This window comes from Polyergus mexicanus, unplaced genomic scaffold (genome assembly GCF_030449975.1).
Source record: "Polyergus mexicanus isolate NDT 795.1 unplaced genomic scaffold, iyPolMexi1.0 SCAF_13, whole genome shotgun sequence".
In the NCBI taxonomy this organism is placed as follows: Eukaryota; Metazoa; Arthropoda; class Insecta; order Hymenoptera; family Formicidae; genus Polyergus; species Polyergus mexicanus.
In genome coordinates, this window is record NW_027223333.1 from 1,104,369 (window position 1) to 1,120,415 (window position 16,047).

At 38.2% G+C, this 16,047-nt stretch overlaps 3 protein-coding genes across 6 annotated transcripts; 1 reads left to right on the forward strand and 2 right to left on the reverse strand.

Moving 5' to 3' along the window:
- The first annotated feature begins 180 nt into the window (after positions 1-180).
- Positions 181-1,792, forward strand: LOC138938631 (peptidyl-tRNA hydrolase 2, mitochondrial). Of its 2 annotated transcripts, none has more exons than XM_070305780.1 (4): positions 181-312; positions 600-794; positions 890-1,075; positions 1,357-1,792. In XM_070305780.1, the coding sequence occupies exons 1-4, from the start codon at positions 307-309 to the stop codon at positions 1,537-1,539; spliced, it is 570 nt and encodes a 189-aa protein (XP_070161881.1). In that variant the 5' UTR covers positions 181-306; the 3' UTR covers positions 1,540-1,792. The 2 variants fall into 2 exon arrangements, with proteins under 2 accessions (XP_070161881.1, XP_070161882.1); XM_070305781.1 differs by lacking the exon at positions 181-312 and adding an exon at positions 327-425.
- LOC138938630 (tetratricopeptide repeat protein 28) lies at positions 1,346-11,970 on the reverse strand. Its single transcript, XM_070305779.1, has 15 exons — positions 11,305-11,970; positions 10,433-10,690; positions 9,940-10,342; positions 9,258-9,815; positions 8,789-9,084; positions 8,245-8,710; positions 7,599-8,006; positions 6,985-7,362; positions 6,030-6,810; positions 5,191-5,864; positions 4,594-5,096; positions 4,123-4,485; positions 3,783-4,020; positions 3,423-3,638; positions 1,346-3,257 (listed from the first exon to the last, which is right to left on the reverse strand). Exons 1-15 carry the CDS (start codon positions 11,326-11,328, stop codon positions 2,599-2,601), a joined length of 6,225 nt encoding a protein of 2,074 aa, XP_070161880.1. The 5' UTR covers positions 11,329-11,970; the 3' UTR covers positions 1,346-2,598.
- Positions 11,971-12,695: 725 nt separating this feature from the next.
- On the reverse strand, positions 12,696-15,861 carry Sea (mitochondrial citrate transporter scheggia). 3 transcript variants are annotated; one of them, XM_070306252.1, is made up of 4 exons: positions 15,424-15,557; positions 14,562-14,996; positions 13,790-14,010; positions 12,696-13,678 (listed from the first exon to the last, which is right to left on the reverse strand). In XM_070306252.1, exons 1-4 carry the CDS (start codon positions 15,539-15,541, stop codon positions 13,496-13,498), a joined length of 957 nt encoding a protein of 318 aa, XP_070162353.1. In that variant the 5' UTR covers positions 15,542-15,557; the 3' UTR covers positions 12,696-13,495. The 3 variants fall into 3 exon arrangements, with proteins under 3 accessions (XP_070162353.1, XP_070162354.1, XP_070162352.1); XM_070306253.1 differs by lacking the exon at positions 15,424-15,557 and adding an exon at positions 15,243-15,344; XM_070306251.1 differs by lacking the exon at positions 15,424-15,557 and adding an exon at positions 15,586-15,861 and having other exon boundaries at positions 12,697-13,678.
- Positions 15,862-16,047: the final 186 nt, after the last annotated feature.

A 16,047-nucleotide genomic window follows, 5' to 3' on the forward strand; every position in this document is an offset into this window, starting at 1 on the left:
TTCACTTTCATTTTTTGTTGGCCACCCTGCTAATTTTAACCGTCGGTTCATCTAATCGGACTTGGTGAAATTGGCCCTAAATAGTGCTGATAGCGAATTCTTCGAACACACTCACTGTGCTATGAGCGCAAAACTTTGTATATTCGTTAGTCTATGTCTATAAAAAAAAAATTACTGAAATCATCTGTCATCGAGATCGTGAGCCCATGAGATCTTGATTTTCGGTAACGAAATGTTATGTAGCTATTTTAAATATATATCAAAAGATATAAACAAATGCGTGACAGAAAAGATTTATGAAAATTCATGAACGTGAGTTTGGATGAATTTTCTCTTTCTTCTATGTGAGCTTAAAATGTCTACAAGTTCTGAAAACTGCTCGAAAATATTTACTTCGAAAAATATACGATATTTTTTAACAATACGTGAGATATTAAACATTTGTATGAATCGTAATATTTTGTAGATTATCTTTATTACTTTACAATGCTTTATTATAGCATTCTTTGACTTATCTAATATATTATTTACATTTCTTTGAATTATTATAAATAATGATCGTTCTTAATATCTTTTAACTTACATATACCCATTTACAGATTTTATCTTATCAGATATTAATAAAAGTCATGTACGACGTCACTGAGACAATTGTAGCACAAGCTACAGATCCAAAAGTTGTTTTTATAGTTGCAACTGTCTTTGGTTATTGCTTGTTTAGATTCATGGGCATGATAAAAGAAAGAAGTAATCAATTTTCAGAAGACTCTGAAGACGAAATGGATAATAATGCGGTAAAAATATCAATTCAACTTGTTATCAATTGCTTAAAAGAACTTCAACTATTAATAATTTGCAATATTTACAATTGTGTATTTTTTGTATATAGGTATATACTGACAAGTACGATAATTATAAGTTGATTCTAGTAATCAGAACAGATTTGAAAATGGGAAAGGGAAAAGTGGCAGCGCAATGTTCTCATGCTGCTGTTGCAGCATACAAGGCTGTCAGAAAACATCCAAAAATTTTGGAAGCTTGGGAAGAGTCTGGCCAAGCTAAGATCACCCTTAAGGTATTGTATCTAAATTAATAATAGATGTCGATGATTGATATAAAAGGAAATAAAGAGAGAAAGAATATATTTTCATAAAATATGATAAATTTGTATTTCTTCTATCAATTCAATATATTAAAAGAATCACAATACGATCTGTATAGATTATGAGGTTTTAATAAAAAAAGAATGTTATTTGACATTGTGAATAAATATATTTAAATATACATACTTGAAATAAATATCTTTTCACACACCTTTTATACATATGTATGAAAAAAAGGTACTCTGATTTTCAGGTTGATAGTGAAGCTGCTCTTGTGGAAATAGAAAAGCAAGCTAAAGCCGTAGGTCTGTTATCGAACATTGTACAAGATGCAGGACATACGCAAATAGCAGCAGGAAGTAAAACAGTGTGCGGGGTCGGACCTGGGCCAGCAAAATTGATAGATCAAGTAACTGGACATTTGAAATTATTTTAATTCATCAAATAAACATCAAATAAAAATCACGATATTTTTATTATGTACTTTATGATTTTATATATATATATTTATCATTTATTTTTAATATCATCACACATATTACCTATTATTTAAATTATCAGTCTGTCGTTAAAATTTTCCAGTTCCTATATATACAGAAAAATTAAATATGATAAAAGTAATGTTAATATTTCAAATTTTTAATATTCATGTATGTATATATTGAAAAGACTATTACATGATCTGTATTATCTGTGTCGCTTTGCAAAAAATAGAATTTTAAATTGATGTTCTTTTGAATAAGATATTTTCGTTGAAATATATACTCTTTATAATTTTTAAACAAAAGAAGTATTGCAGCTTATCTTAAATTTCTCTTAAAATTAATATATAAAACATACTCGTGCGTGTACATTTCAAAATACTAATGTAGAAGTGTTGTAAGTATACATAGGGTATACAATCTGAATTAACTATCGCGTTCTCTGCATAAAATCAACATGCATAATATTGTGTGAAATATGGTAATCAAGTTAGAGTTTAGATGTTGGTGCAGCTAAAGCTATCATAAACAAGCGAGTATTGATCATATGTATTGAAGACGAATATGTAGAGGAATGAATTCTTTTAACTGATCAATGTATAAACTTCGTAGTCATCTTTTGCCTTATATAATAATTATAAACGTTTGGACGGATTACAATTAAAATTATACTTAAGCATATACTACGGTTTATTAACGAAATTATGTCATCCTGGTACGTATTAGAGCTCGTATTATTCCACGAGGTTCGATACGTAAAACAAACATGTATGCAAAAATGCATCTAGTGTATATTAAGGCATTTATGAGATGGCTAGTGTATTTTTCTACGAAGTGTTTTAGTTCGAATACGAAGACATATTGACAAATATAAGTTAATATGCTCTTCGTCGATCGTTTACTGCCAGCGGCAGCAATCGGTTCTTCGATGTATATGTCTCCCATTCTTTGGTACCCAGTACTATATTCTTCCCGCATATAATTACGTTTTAATTTATAAATATAAAAATAATCTATACCGGTGGCGCGGGAGCCTTCCGAGGTATTTTATTCGAACTGGCTGCGCTGCATTGTGACTCGGCGATAGATCTACCGTCAGCCTCGTCTCTTCGGCAGAGCTCCGGCTCGTTTTGTATCCAATTCTGCGTTTGATTGTGATCTATCGCTTTCGCCGATTGCGTCTCCTCGTTTTCAGTGGACACGGTGCCTACCTCCTCCAGCAACTTCGACAAGGATGGCGCCAAACCTAATCCCAGATTTCGCTCGTGATACACCTCGGAAATCGTGGGCGTGAGTTCACGCGTCAGACTTGTCAGAGAGGTGGCCAGGTTCCGCAAGTTTGGTGGATGCGTTTCTGTAGATTGTGTCGCATCAGTCTGCGGGTTGCAGATATCCTCGCTGGTCGCCGCGGAGTGCCGCAGCTTCCGCGATAAATTGGACGTTCCAACTTCCGTTCTCACGCTCAACCTTTCCAGCATGGTGGCCGGCAGCGGCGGTAACGGTTGACGTCTCAATACAGTGGCGTGGCCGTTATCCCAATCTGTCACCGAACTGCTCGAACTCGAGCCGGGTCTTAATGAGTTCTGATCAGGATAGAGATTCCGGATTCGCGTCTGGTGATTCAAATTGAGCGCCACGGGAGGACTAGGTGTAAATGCTACGTCTGATTCGCCTGGAACACATCAATACATTTAGAAAATTTCGATATTTTCGATTAATTTTTATATAAGATTCTTTTTTCCAATTATAAAGTTTTTTAATTATTTTTTTAATATTTAATAAATAGAAAGTTAACTTGCACGCGCTCTCTTTTGTAGCTTGAAATATTTATATATACCTCCATCATTTAGACATGGCTGTCGCGACGCTGGTATCAAGACATTCGGCGGTTCCATAGTTTTTCCGTCTGGTTCGCCACGATGTCGTACATAACTTGTGAACGCTCCTCCCAGTCGAGGTCGTTCGAGATTTTTCTCGATATTAGCCACGGAAGCTAAACTTTCCATGGAACTGCTCGAATCTAAGCTAAGACTTTTCGGTGCTTCCTGTGTATCTGTAATATGTTACACGGATGTATATTATTGATCTATATTTATAAATAAAATTTCTTCTATCGTAAAAGTATTATATTACATTAAATGGGTCAAGCCGTTTTATTTACACTAATATATTGCATGATATAAATTATTTAATTTACCAAACAATGCAAGAAGAGCTTGAAAAGCAAACTGGACAGCTCTACGCGAGGCTTGTTTGCCTGTTCTTAATGTCACTTCCGATTGTCCGACTTCCATCAAGTCAAAACCTAAGCTAGCGAACAGTTCATGCGATCCTGATGCTCTCCAAACGTATACAGGCAAAATAACTTCTTGTCCTTCCGTGGCACAACTGGCTCTTCTCATGGCAGCAATGACATCTTCTGCAGCTTCTGGTGCCTGTAAAATATTTCCAGCGATTGAAATGATTAAAAATTAAAAATATATATATTAAAAAATCATAAATAAAATAAATTTTTAAATATAAAAGTAAATCAGTACCTGTAAAAGCCTAGCTAAAGCATGCAACGACGATTGACCTAAGCCCAATAGAGCTTGCAAGCTGGCGCTGCATCTCGTCAGTCTCTCCTCAGGATCGCTTTGTGGGAAAAACACAGAGGACGGTATTCCGTTGCCGGCTGGCTCAAATCTGAATCCCACAGACATCAAAAGCTCTCGCCAACCGGTAGCCGCGCCCACTTTATTCTCAATACTGCGCTGAGTCGTATACATTGCATTCTTCTGTCCGCGATGAATTCTCTGCAACGATTTCTCCACCAGATGAAGTGTCACTCGCAGCGCGTCTCTACTTTGCTCGGGACCACCGCGCAGCAATTCTGCCAATGCCTGACCCATGAGCGCGACCTGACGACAATAGAAAATACAGCCGTTAAACGTCTCACACAATTAAAACCATGAAATACAAAACGTCTAATCTAAAGAAAATACATTGTTAAATCAGGTTTATTTTACCTTATTGGATAATCTCGCGTCTCCGCCAATGAGTAGCCAACCGGCCCAGTTAGCGGGATGAGCGAAATGTCTAGTATGCTGGACAGTCTGCATCGCTTCAGCCAGTGCACGCGACGCTCTCGCGCCTTGCAGCATCGCACTATAGAAAGCCCGTAGCAGAATACTGCCGGCAGTTGGCGGTACCGCCCACATTCCTATCAGCACGCATTGCGCACCCGCATTTAACAGAGTCTTGGCGAGATTCTGTATACCGTCTGATGTAGCATTCGTGCACTCCATGTTATTCCAACCGTGACCTCTGGATACGACTACTAGACGAGCAGACATTTTCAATCTGAGTAAATCCGCCTGACTTATGAGATATTCCGGTCTTTCGGATGGCTCCTCGCATTGGTCGGGCGAAAACGCTAAGCTGCCGGTGTTCCAGAAGATCGGTACCGTCAAATGAACGCACTCCGCATCCGGTAGAGATCGTAGAACCGCCGATTTGGTAGCTTCGAGTCCTATTATGAGCAATAAGAGTGAAAATTTTTTTTATCTTTCACAAAATTAGGAAATAAAAAACTTTGTGTATATGTAGCAACAGTTGACACTAACCAGTCATCGCGCGTGCTTCCAACAATTCGGCGACTATCTCAGATTCAGTTTCGGTGGAAGCGACGCTCTCTGGCCAACTATACTCCTCTCGAATGTCCTCTGGTAGAACGGGATTTCCGACGACCAGCGCGGCCACAGTAGCACCACCTTCTAGTACAGGTGTCTTAGATCTTTTTCTGAGAGCTGCGAGAGACGGCACTACTAACAACGAAAATCTCTCGCATAGATAATCTTCGCCCGGATTGGATTGCAAAGCCGGGAACGGGGCCAAGTAAAGCGACTTTTCCACCACCATGATTAGTTCCTTTCGCGCTGGCGGTAGCAGATCCTCGAATGGAGTAAGAAGAAGATCATATAGCACTTGTATCGGTAACGGCGCCTGCCACGTAGGTCCTTTCGCACCTCGTCCCCAACGTGCGCTTCCAGCACGAGAGCTTATGGAACCGACACTGAAGAGACTGCTCAAACTATAAGAACTGGCGTTCAAGTGATGACCCCTTGATGGGATCTTGGTGGATTCTTCGATAAGTTCATTGCTCTCGTCCAGCAGCGCCTCGCGCGCTTGAAGAACTCTTTTCTCTAGATCTACTCCGTCTTCCAAAGTTGCGGAGTGGAATCGTAACAATCCGCGTCCTGGTGCCAAGCACCATGCATGCAGTTCACATCCCACCTCGCTGAAATCATTTTGTTCAATCGTTTTTATCTTCTGAGAAACTCAAACAATAAAAAAACACTTTGACAAATATTAAATACAATTTTAGATAATTATTTTAATTATAGATAATATTATATTTTACTTATGCTAAAAGTTAAGATATTTGTTTGCAAAAAACTCGTACCTATAGTATAAAATAACCCCGCGCTGTCGATCAATGATCTCTGAATAATGAACCGTATCATCCAGAGAATTACTCTTTGAACGTCTGGATCTTTCCGCCCAATTCAAAGCCTCTTCCGCTCGATTCAGACTGATGAGTACTTTTTGCAACATTGTGTACGTCTCTGATAGCAACTCGATTCGACTGAGTTGTCCGCAAGTAAGGGACACTGAAGTTCCGTCTAATGATTCTAACAAATTTGCGGCTTTCTCCAAGTGTTCCACGGAAATGCTTGCTTCTCCGGCTTCCCAGTGCACGAGACCAAGTCTGTGTCGCAATCTTGCGACTTCTTCCCTTCGGCCCAGACCCTCGGATAGAGACAGACCAGACTGCAGATAACTTAGAGCGCGAGGCAGATCGCCATATAGATGATGAAGTCTCCCCAGACTCGTGAAAGCCGCTGCTCGAGCGGGTTGATCCCCCGCCGCAGCTGCCAAACTCAACGATTGTTCCTGCAATCTTATAGCTTCTTCGTATTGCCCTAAAGTCTCCTGAGTCACTCCTAGATTGGCGCAGGCGCGAGCTTGCAATCCGGCGGCATCCAGACCCTCAGCGATCGACAGTTCCAATTGATGATGGCGTAATGCGGAATTCGGATCGTCCATCAGAAGATGTACCGCTCCTAAACCGCTGGCTGCTTCGGCCTCGGCCGCTTTATCACCCAACCCGCGAGCGAGGGCCAATTGGTGGGACAAACAACTGACGGCTTGCTCATGATTACCTAACGCGGCATGTACTCTGCCTACAGATTAAATGTTAGAATCAGTTCGCACAATCAAGAAAGAGTTCGCGTGATTCGCATAGAAACATATATATCTATTATAAGAATATTTCTAATTTATTTTTCATCAGTATAATCTATTTTTTTCTAAGAACTTAAAATTATAACCTAATTTTAATTTTTATATCAATTTACCTAGATCCCCATAAGCAGCACCTCTCGCTTCGGGACTGTCCACTTCGTGAGCTGTCACTAATCTCTTTTCAAAACACACCAAAGCTTCCGGTAAGTTTCCGGTAGCCTCGCGTGCTCTTCCCAATCCTCTATACGCCCTCTCTTGATCTCTTATGCTCTTCAATTTCGTTGCGGCTGTCAATTGTTGCTCGTGACATTTGATAGCTTCTTCCAGATCTCCCAAAGCCTCGTAACAATCTCCTAAGTTTCCGAGTGCTCGAGTTTTATCGAGTAAAGCCGTACCGGTGATTAGCGGCTCCAAAGTTGCCAATTGCTGCTCGAAATAACCAATGGCATCCTCGTAATGTGCCATATTAAGTCTAGCTATACCCAAATTTCCTGTAATAAAAAATGATAGTAAGCGAAAAAATATTTTTAATCTTTCAATCTTCAAAATCAAATTTCTGAAAACTAAGTTTTGAATAAAAATGATTTTGTTTTATATTATTGATTTATCTTCGCATAAGAAGAGAGTTGCCTCCTTCACAATTCTAACACGCATTATATGTGTTTATTATTGTTAAATTTCTTTTATGAGTGAAAAATTTTGAACATTTAATTTAGACTTAAATTACCTAATGCTTGAGCTTCAACTCCGGAATCCGCTAGTTCCTTCGCTCTTTCCAACTGTTCTTGATAACATTTAACCGCGTGAGTGTACTGTCCTAGTGCCATGTGCACTGCGCCTAGATTACCGTGCGCCCTGCATTCGCCGCGCAAGTCGCCGGCTTCTTGCCTCAGAGTTAACTCTTGTGTATGAAAACCGAGTGCTTTATCCAAGTTTTTCATAGCTCGATGAGCGATTCCCAGTGCGCCATAGGCAGCCGCTTCTAGGCCGCGATCGGCGGCTTGACGCGCCAAGTTCAATTGACGTTGATGCATCTTGATAGCTTCCTCTGCTTCTCCCATACGTAATAAACAGTCGCCCATATTTCCCAAAGCGCGAAACTTGCCGGCCAGATGCTTGGTCATGTGCGCGATCGCTGATATCAAATGATTAACGGTTATTCAATTATAATTATTGCTCTAATATTTGAATATATATATACATATATATTTTTTTTTTCAACATATTTTTTATCATTAAATAAATGTCTTTTATTTTTTCGTTTACATATACTATAGTATTCTTATTTTGTTTATAGTATATTCTTTTCTACAAACTTTTAATACTTTTACTAGAAAAATTTATTACAAGGGATGTATTCGCACAAGTTTTACCCAAATAATATTTCTGGCATTCCAAAGCAGTGTCTAAGTTTTCCAACGCCAAGTGAGCCAATCCTAGATTACAGTAAGCTCTTCCCATTCCAGATTTATCCTGCAAGTCCTTCGCTAGCGCTAAATCCTGATCGTAGTATCTCACTGCTTCTCGATGATTTCCTAGGCAATAGTGAGCGTATCCCAGAAAGTGGCACGCCTTAGCTTCTCCCTCCACATCGTGCAACTCTTGCGACAGCATAAGATAATGCTCGTAATAGGGCACTGCCTCCTCAAATTTGCCGCGCGAAGAAAGGCAATTGGCAAGATTTAACAATGCGCACGCCTCGCCAGCCGTGTCCTTCAGTTCGCGCGCTATGGCCAAGTGAGCTCGGTAATGTCTCAATGCCGCTTCGTGACCTTGCACAGCTTGATAAGCGACTGCCAAGTTTCCGTGCGTGCTAGCTTCCGAGCTACGGTCGTTAACCTGAGTATAAATCGAGAATACGATGAATTTAATACATAGTTTTGTAACGATAATGTCATTTATTTTCAAGAATCTTACCTCTTTGCTTATCGTCAGCTCTTGCTTATGGTACTTGATAGCCTGTTCGTAGTAACCTAAAGCATTGTAAGCATTGCCGATGTTACCATAGGCTCTACCCATACCGGCTTTGTCCCCTAATGATCTCGCGATTCCCAAGTGAGCCTGATGTAATTTTAAAGCAGCATCGTGTTCGCCAAGCAATTGATATACTATGCCCAAATTACTGCAAGCTCGTCCCTCAGCTATCTTGTCTTTCGTGACCAATGCGACGTCGAGCTGTCTCTGATGCCAAAGCTTGGCTTGCCCCAGATCGCCTATATTAATAAAATTATATTTTATATGCATAAACAGAAATAAGTATTAAAAGATATATATGAAATCATATAATATATTACAGTACAATAATAATACAGAGCTTTATAAGTAACAATACTATTATTATTATTATTATTACTATTATTATTATTATTATTATTATTATTATTACCTGCACATCTAGCGGCATGGCCCAATCCCGCGTATGCCCTGGTCTCTATAGCCCTGTCGCCGAGTTCTTGCGCTATTCTTAAAACGTTTTCGTGATAAGTCATCGCTTGCCCAAAATTTCTACGATAATGATGAGATGATCCCAAATTACTAAAAGCCCTCGCCTCCTCCACACGATCACCTAGCCGTCTAGCTATTCTCAGATGCTGCGTATGACAATCGACAGCGCTTTCGAATTCACCCATCGCTAAGTAGACCGCTCCGACATTGCCAATCTCGCGAGCCTCCTGCAGTCGATCGCCCATCTGTTTCACCAATTGTACGCATTGCTTGTGAGAGGCTAGAGCGTTCGGCAAATCGCCGATCGCTGTGTACACGTGTCCCAGACTGGTCAATGCCGAAGCCGCCGCCTGTGTATCCTTGCATTTCATAGCCAGAACAAGTTGATACCTGTGAGCCGTTAAAGCCTCCTTGAAGCTACCTTTGCTAAAATAAGCGGAGCCCAGATTTCCATGGGCTCTGCACTCGCCCTGCGTGTCTCCTAAAGAGCGTGCCACTCCTGAAAGTTTTTATCGTAATAAAAAAAAGTCTTATTTTATCTTTACAAGAAAAAGAATAACGAATTAAAGTCGATGTAAAAAACATTAGATTATTTACAGTATCTTATTGTTACTTTTGCTTACCCAAATCTTGTTGCATATAATTTATCGCCTTATCCAAAGAGTTCAACGCCCAATACGCGCTAGATAGAGCGGAAAATACGGATCCCCTTAGTTTTAAGCTACATGAACCGATTGTGAGAGCAGCCTCGAGCACGCCAGCAGCTGCTCTGTATTGTCCAGCTCCGAGTAACTCTTGGCCGACAACCGATATGACGACAAACGGGGATTCGTCGAGTTTCATCGCGCGCAGCTGTTGAAACGTTGGCTCTAAGGTCTGTCGTAACGGAGACTTTAGAGACGCTTCTACTAGACCGGATAATAATTGATGATTGGACGCATCATGAGCTAATCCCGTGCTGAAGGCAACAAGCGCCTCTCCGTGACGTCCTAGGCATTGCAGGGCAACTCCTTGCCGATAGTATGCCTGATGGTAAAGTGGTTGTTACAGATATGTGATGTATAAAAAAATGTGTAATATATAACAGCAGAAACGAAAAAGAAAGAGGATATATACCTTTGGCCATTGTGGGCTCAATTCGGTAGCTCTGACAGCATCCTGTAACGCGGCTGCAAATAATCCCATTTTGAGCCTTGCAGCTGATCTGTTTGAATATAATACATGACTGAGGGGATCCAAGGCAAGGGCTTCCGTATACAATGTTGCAGCAAGCGCATAATCTCCATTCTGGCATGCCGCATTACTCCTGCGCACCGTTTCCAAGAATAGTGCCCTGGATCCAGCGGCCAAGGCCGACGTACCTTCGGGATCCACCTGAGTATCATGAAATAATGACAGTTTTATATCAAGAAATTTTTTCGTTCTTTTATCAATGGATAAAATTAAGATATCTGTATATATAAGTAAAGAAAGATATCTGTGTTTATAAAAAAATCATATATAAAAAAAACTATAAAACTTTAAAACGAGAAGTACATTCTGATAAGAGCAGTAATAAAGCATAATGGATGTTTAATATGTAACATAAAATCAATAACATAAATATAACTTCTTCTTTAGAAAAAATTCTCTACATAAAACTGAAAAATAAAGAAGATAATATCAGATACATTTTCATGCTTCATATTATTTATAAATAATAATATGTATATAAACAATTTTTTATTTATTAGAAAAGATAAGAAATAAAATTAATATATTAACCAATGTGAAAAAATATAATATTTATTGTATATAAAGTAAGATAAATTATTATACATATAAATTAAAAACATTGGTTTTAATAGATATATATAAATCAAACTAATTCGAATTCAATAAAAAAATAATCAAAACATTATATAATAAAAAATATATAACGTGCGAGAACAAGATATTGACCCGAGATCGGGCCCAAAATCGCAGGACGATAGAAAATTCATCGTTACCTCAGAGATATCCCTATGAGACATTGTTTAAGACGAGCTAGTAGCATCCTCTGGCATGGGCATCATCTGCAACGCGGCGAGCTGGCGTGAAAAACAGACCCCGGATTTTGAATGTGCGACCCTTTTCTCTCTCTTTCTCTCTTTCGCGATAGGACTTATCTTGGCGCCTTCCCTCGTTGGCTTGTTGTATTTTGTATCTCGCAAACTAACACTTAACCCGTTACATTGTTTTACTATGAGCAGCAATAAAGGAGGTTTCTTTTCGCTAGAACGGGCAAATGGGATTAATAAAAAAGGAGGGAGCCAGGCGTCTTAGGGGGGCACCCACTGCATTCCTCAGGCACAGCCATCTTGGAATGTGACCCCGGGTCCCCCCGTTGGGCCCAAAGCGAGGCCGGCACTGCTGTCTGCCCGGCTGTTTGCTTCTTCTATGCTACTCTCTCTCTCTCTCTCTCTCTCTCTCCCTCATCGGGCCCTATTGATGGACCCTCGGCGCAGAGTTGTGTTGCCCACTTGCTCTGCAACAGTATCCTCAGCATCCGCGCCCGCGCGCACATACATATACATATGTAAAGAGGCGGATCACGCGTGCGAAGATACTGGGGCCCGCGATGAGCGTGCCCCGATTGCGTGCAACAGTAGCAATATCCGCTAATGCTAAACGCATTAATCGCCCCCCCCCCCTCCCGAATATTGGAGAAAAGGGCAACCGTGTTCAGTAAATTTTATCTAAATTCATCGATTATTTAAATTGTATGAGACGTTCTGGAAATAACCGGGTATATTCTTTGTATTAACCAGAGAGAAACCGTTATGACCGGAATACCATGTATATATAAAAGTACGAATGATGGAAGGACTTTCTTCTATATATAATGAGAGGGAAAGTTGTACCAATCTTTTCTGTATAATTAAGATCTGAAATTTTTAAATAACATGTATATGGAATCGATCATATATATATTTTTTGATATTATACTTTTTTATATTAATAAAAATATATATTTTATTTATATCGGAATTATATTTTTTTTTTAAATAAACGAAATCGAAAGTTGAATCATTTCACAAGTATGCGCTCTTTAAAAAGTCGTTCGTTCTTAGATTCAGACAGTTTTCCAAACTATTTTTGTAGTCTTGGAGCTATGCCAATTTGTAAAAGAAAAAAAAAACTATTACTGGGAGCAAAATAGATATATTAAAACGAATAAAAGATCAGATTCTAGCAATTTTCAAACAAAATTCCACTTTGAAATATTAGTTTGACATATTCTTTTATGCAAAGTAAATATTATCATATATTTGTATATTACTTATATACATATCCTAGTTATCAGAAAAAAGATTATATATGTCAAGAAATGACTTCATAGAAATAAGATTAAACTTTTTTTTATTAATATACGTTCTCTTATCTTTATCTCTGCAACATTGGTCTGATCCTTTCGGATGTGAGAAATAATACAAAATTAAATTCGTTGAAGTGTTTTTTTCCCTGCTCGGTCATTAAATATGCTATTTTTCTTTACACAAAATTGTATATAAATATATTTTATTATTAACACTGTGTGTATATATATATATATAAATGGACATGTATCTATGTATTGGCATACAGATATATTATATATAGACTATTTCCACTCGCGTCAGGAATTTATGAAGATGTTATTCTCATTTATAACTTAGAACGAATGTGATTCCAGGAATGTATGTCGTTGCAGAATATTGTTATTAGAATATTTTATAACTAAATAATATATAACTAAATATTTATGAATAAAACACAAATTCAACAAAACACGAAGCTTTCACAATTAAAATAATAATTTTTGTGCACTGCACATTATAAATAAATGCTAGAGCTAGAGGTAGCAACATCACATCATTGTGCAAAATTATTCTCTATGTTACATAAAAATCGATTTAAAATCGATCAAATATAATGCATTTGCGATATTTTTGTTTTCCTAATTTTTTACACAAACACTCCCAAGCTGGAAAGCTTTTATCGCGCGCACATATATATATATATATATATATATACATATATCTTAAATAAGATAAATAAACTCTGACGAAACAAATATATATGTCATACAAATATGCTTATAAAAAGTATGTCAATATGAAAGCAATATTTGTAAAATTTGAAAAAATGTATAATGTGTATATACAAAATGCGACAGACCTAAGGCCATACTTTGTTGAAAAGTTCCATGAAGGAATCATATATCATGAATGTTATAGCGACATCTAAACATACTCTGCCCAGTCGTGGAATGGTTCCTTTGTAAAATGCCATTGGACCCTCCTTCTTCCATACTTGAATCACGCAATCCATACTATTCTTGTATTTTGAAGCTTCCAACCCCTAAACAGTTTTAAAGAAATTAATAACATATATATATAAATATATATAAATATATATGCATAAAATTTTCAATATAAATATATAAGTATATATGATATGCATATTATATACCTGCATCCTAGTTTTTATAACATCAATAGGTGTGTTTCCAAAAACGGATGCTGCACCAGCAATTGCACCAAATGCACCAACAACTACTTTAGGAACACTTTTGGTATTGTCACCTCCTTTGTACCAGTCTTTTAATGTTTCCATTACAAAGAAACGAATAGCTTGATTGGATCCTTGCTTTAAGATCGTAGGTACTACTCCTTGATACACTCCTTTAAAACCTATATACATTAAAAGTAGCTCATGTATTACTGTTAACATATTTCCTACTATAATTAAATATAATTGCACTTCTAATTTATTATTTATATATAATGAATTTTTTAATAAACTTCTTTTCTAATTATAATTATGTATTCGCTATTTAATATAGAAACAAGAAGTTGAATATTTTACAATGTACTGTGATGAACCAACTGTGTAAGCATGTGTTGTAATCTGCTGACCCAATTAAATAAAATTATGTAACTCTTAATTGGATTGAAGGTTAAACTGTATAATGACACTTATATTGCTAAAACAATTTTATAATATTTTTTTGTGTGTATATGTTGTATGTATATCGTAAGTAAATTATAATTTAAGTATATTAAAATTTATTTAAATAAAAGAACATAGATTAATAAAAAGTTAAAATAAAATAAATCTAACAAAAGAATTCACACAAAAGACCGATACGAGCAAATTCAGATTTCGTTGTCATATAATATATTTTTCTTGAAATTTGAAGAATTAAATTAAATTTTATTTTCTCTCAAACTAATTATCCTACCGTGTTCCTTTACAATCAAGCGCACTCCATGAAAAAATCCTTTGAATTTTGGATTTGCCGAACGTTGATCATTGATAAATTTCACTTTAATCGTCTCCATCGGAGTGACTGCGAAAATAGCTTCGCATACTCCGGCGCAAAGACCCGCCAGGAGTCTCCTTTGCGCATTGAGTTTTCCATCCGTATCCACCAGTTGATTCTTCACTGACTCGAAAGCACCAAATCGCACCGCCGACTTTGGTATAGAACCGTAGAGTAGGACGGACAAACCTCTATAAAGGCCGAAAAATCCACGAGTTTTAATAGTCTTGGTTACGCAGTCGGCTATTCCTGTATACTCTTTGCCAGCACCGGCTTTTCCATCCAATTGCAGCTGTGTCTTTACATATTCCGTTGGATATGTAATGCAAATTTCTATACCTCCAGTAATACCACCTAAAAATATACCAATTGTATATTTTCTCAAGTATATTTGTAACTTTAGAAACAAATAGTATATATGCGTTAAGTAATTATTGAAGATATCTTTTGTCGAGGAAAGACTGACTGCGAGTAGTTTAAGAAATCCATCATTAAAAAATAATACAACAGAAGAGTAAGAATGCAATTAATATGCAAAATATAAGAGAAAGGAATTATAATTATAATAAATAGAAATAAAATTATAGAATTATAAAATACATTGTGACATTTCTGCAATTGCAAATTATTCACGTAAATCTGAAAGTCATGGTGCAAGGGAACGGACGTAATTCGGAGCTACGTCTTCGTCACGTCTCAAACTTGAAAAAGTATTTACGAGGTGAATACATATATACATAAATACATATGCAATTTCGCATAATCGCGCGATCTCTCGTACCATCGTACGATTTGCCAGAGTGCGCTGACTTCGAAAAAGGGTTTCCTCCGCGAACGATCTCCTGACAGGTGTCAAAGGTCGACGGAGAGGCAGGAAGGGGGTGGGGAAAGAGAAGCATGGGCGTTCGCCGCGAGAAAGAGGGAGAGAAAGAGAGTAACATACCGGCTATGACCCCCTTGAGGCCCAGGTTGCCCGAGGCGACGGCGGCGGCAACGCCGGTCTCGCTCATCCACGGCCTCCTTGGAAACGGCGGTGGGCCTCGACACGCGATCGCCAGCGATCGCTCCTGCCTCCTCGAATCCATGGTATTCGATGCGCACCGCAGTATCTAGACGTCCTCGTCCTCGCGCTGCCGCCTACTCCGGCAGCTGGACGCAGCGTGATTGACACTCGTACACAAGGCGTCCCGATGTCCCGATGAGCGAGCCGCGTAACGTACCCGGTTTCCCCCCCCCCCCAGATTCTTCCCCTTCCGCAACGTGAACGGCGACGACGAACGTCGTGGTCAATCGTGTTATTGCTTCATCTTGCCTCCTGCGTTTTTGCCTTTCATGTATTTTACATATACGTAACGACAAACGAGAGATAGGGAGGGAATCTGTTCGAATTAATTGCGCTTGTTTG

Excerpts from the sequence above, each read along its gene's own strand:
- LOC138938631 (XM_070305780.1), top strand. Across the intron at positions 795-889 it reads ACGAAATGGATAATAATGCG|GTATATACTGACAAGTACGA; the intron begins GTAAAAATATCA and ends TTTTGTATATAG. Across the intron at positions 1,076-1,356 it reads AAGCTAAGATCACCCTTAAG|GTTGATAGTGAAGCTGCTCT; the intron begins GTATTGTATCTA and ends TCTGATTTTCAG.
- LOC138938630 (XM_070305779.1), bottom strand. The coding sequence starts at position 11,328 with ATGTCTCATAGGGATATCTCTGAG. Across the intron at positions 4,486-4,593 it reads ACGCGAGATTATCCAATAAG|GTCGCGCTCATGGGTCAGGC; the intron begins GTAAAATAAACC and ends TATTGTCGTCAG. Across the intron at positions 4,021-4,122 it reads CTTTAGCTAGGCTTTTACAG|GCACCAGAAGCTGCAGAAGA; the intron begins GTACTGATTTAC and ends AATATTTTACAG.
- Sea (XM_070306251.1), bottom strand. The coding sequence starts at position 15,727 with ATGGATTCGAGGAGGCAGGAGCGATCGCTGGCGATCGCGTGTCGAGGC. Across the intron at positions 14,997-15,585 it reads CCTCAAGGGGGTCATAGCCG|GTGGTATTACTGGAGGTATA; the intron begins GTATGTTACTCT and ends GTATATTTTTAG. Across the intron at positions 14,011-14,561 it reads CTTGATTGTAAAGGAACACG|GTTTTAAAGGAGTGTATCAA; the intron begins GTAGGATAATTA and ends TAATGTATATAG.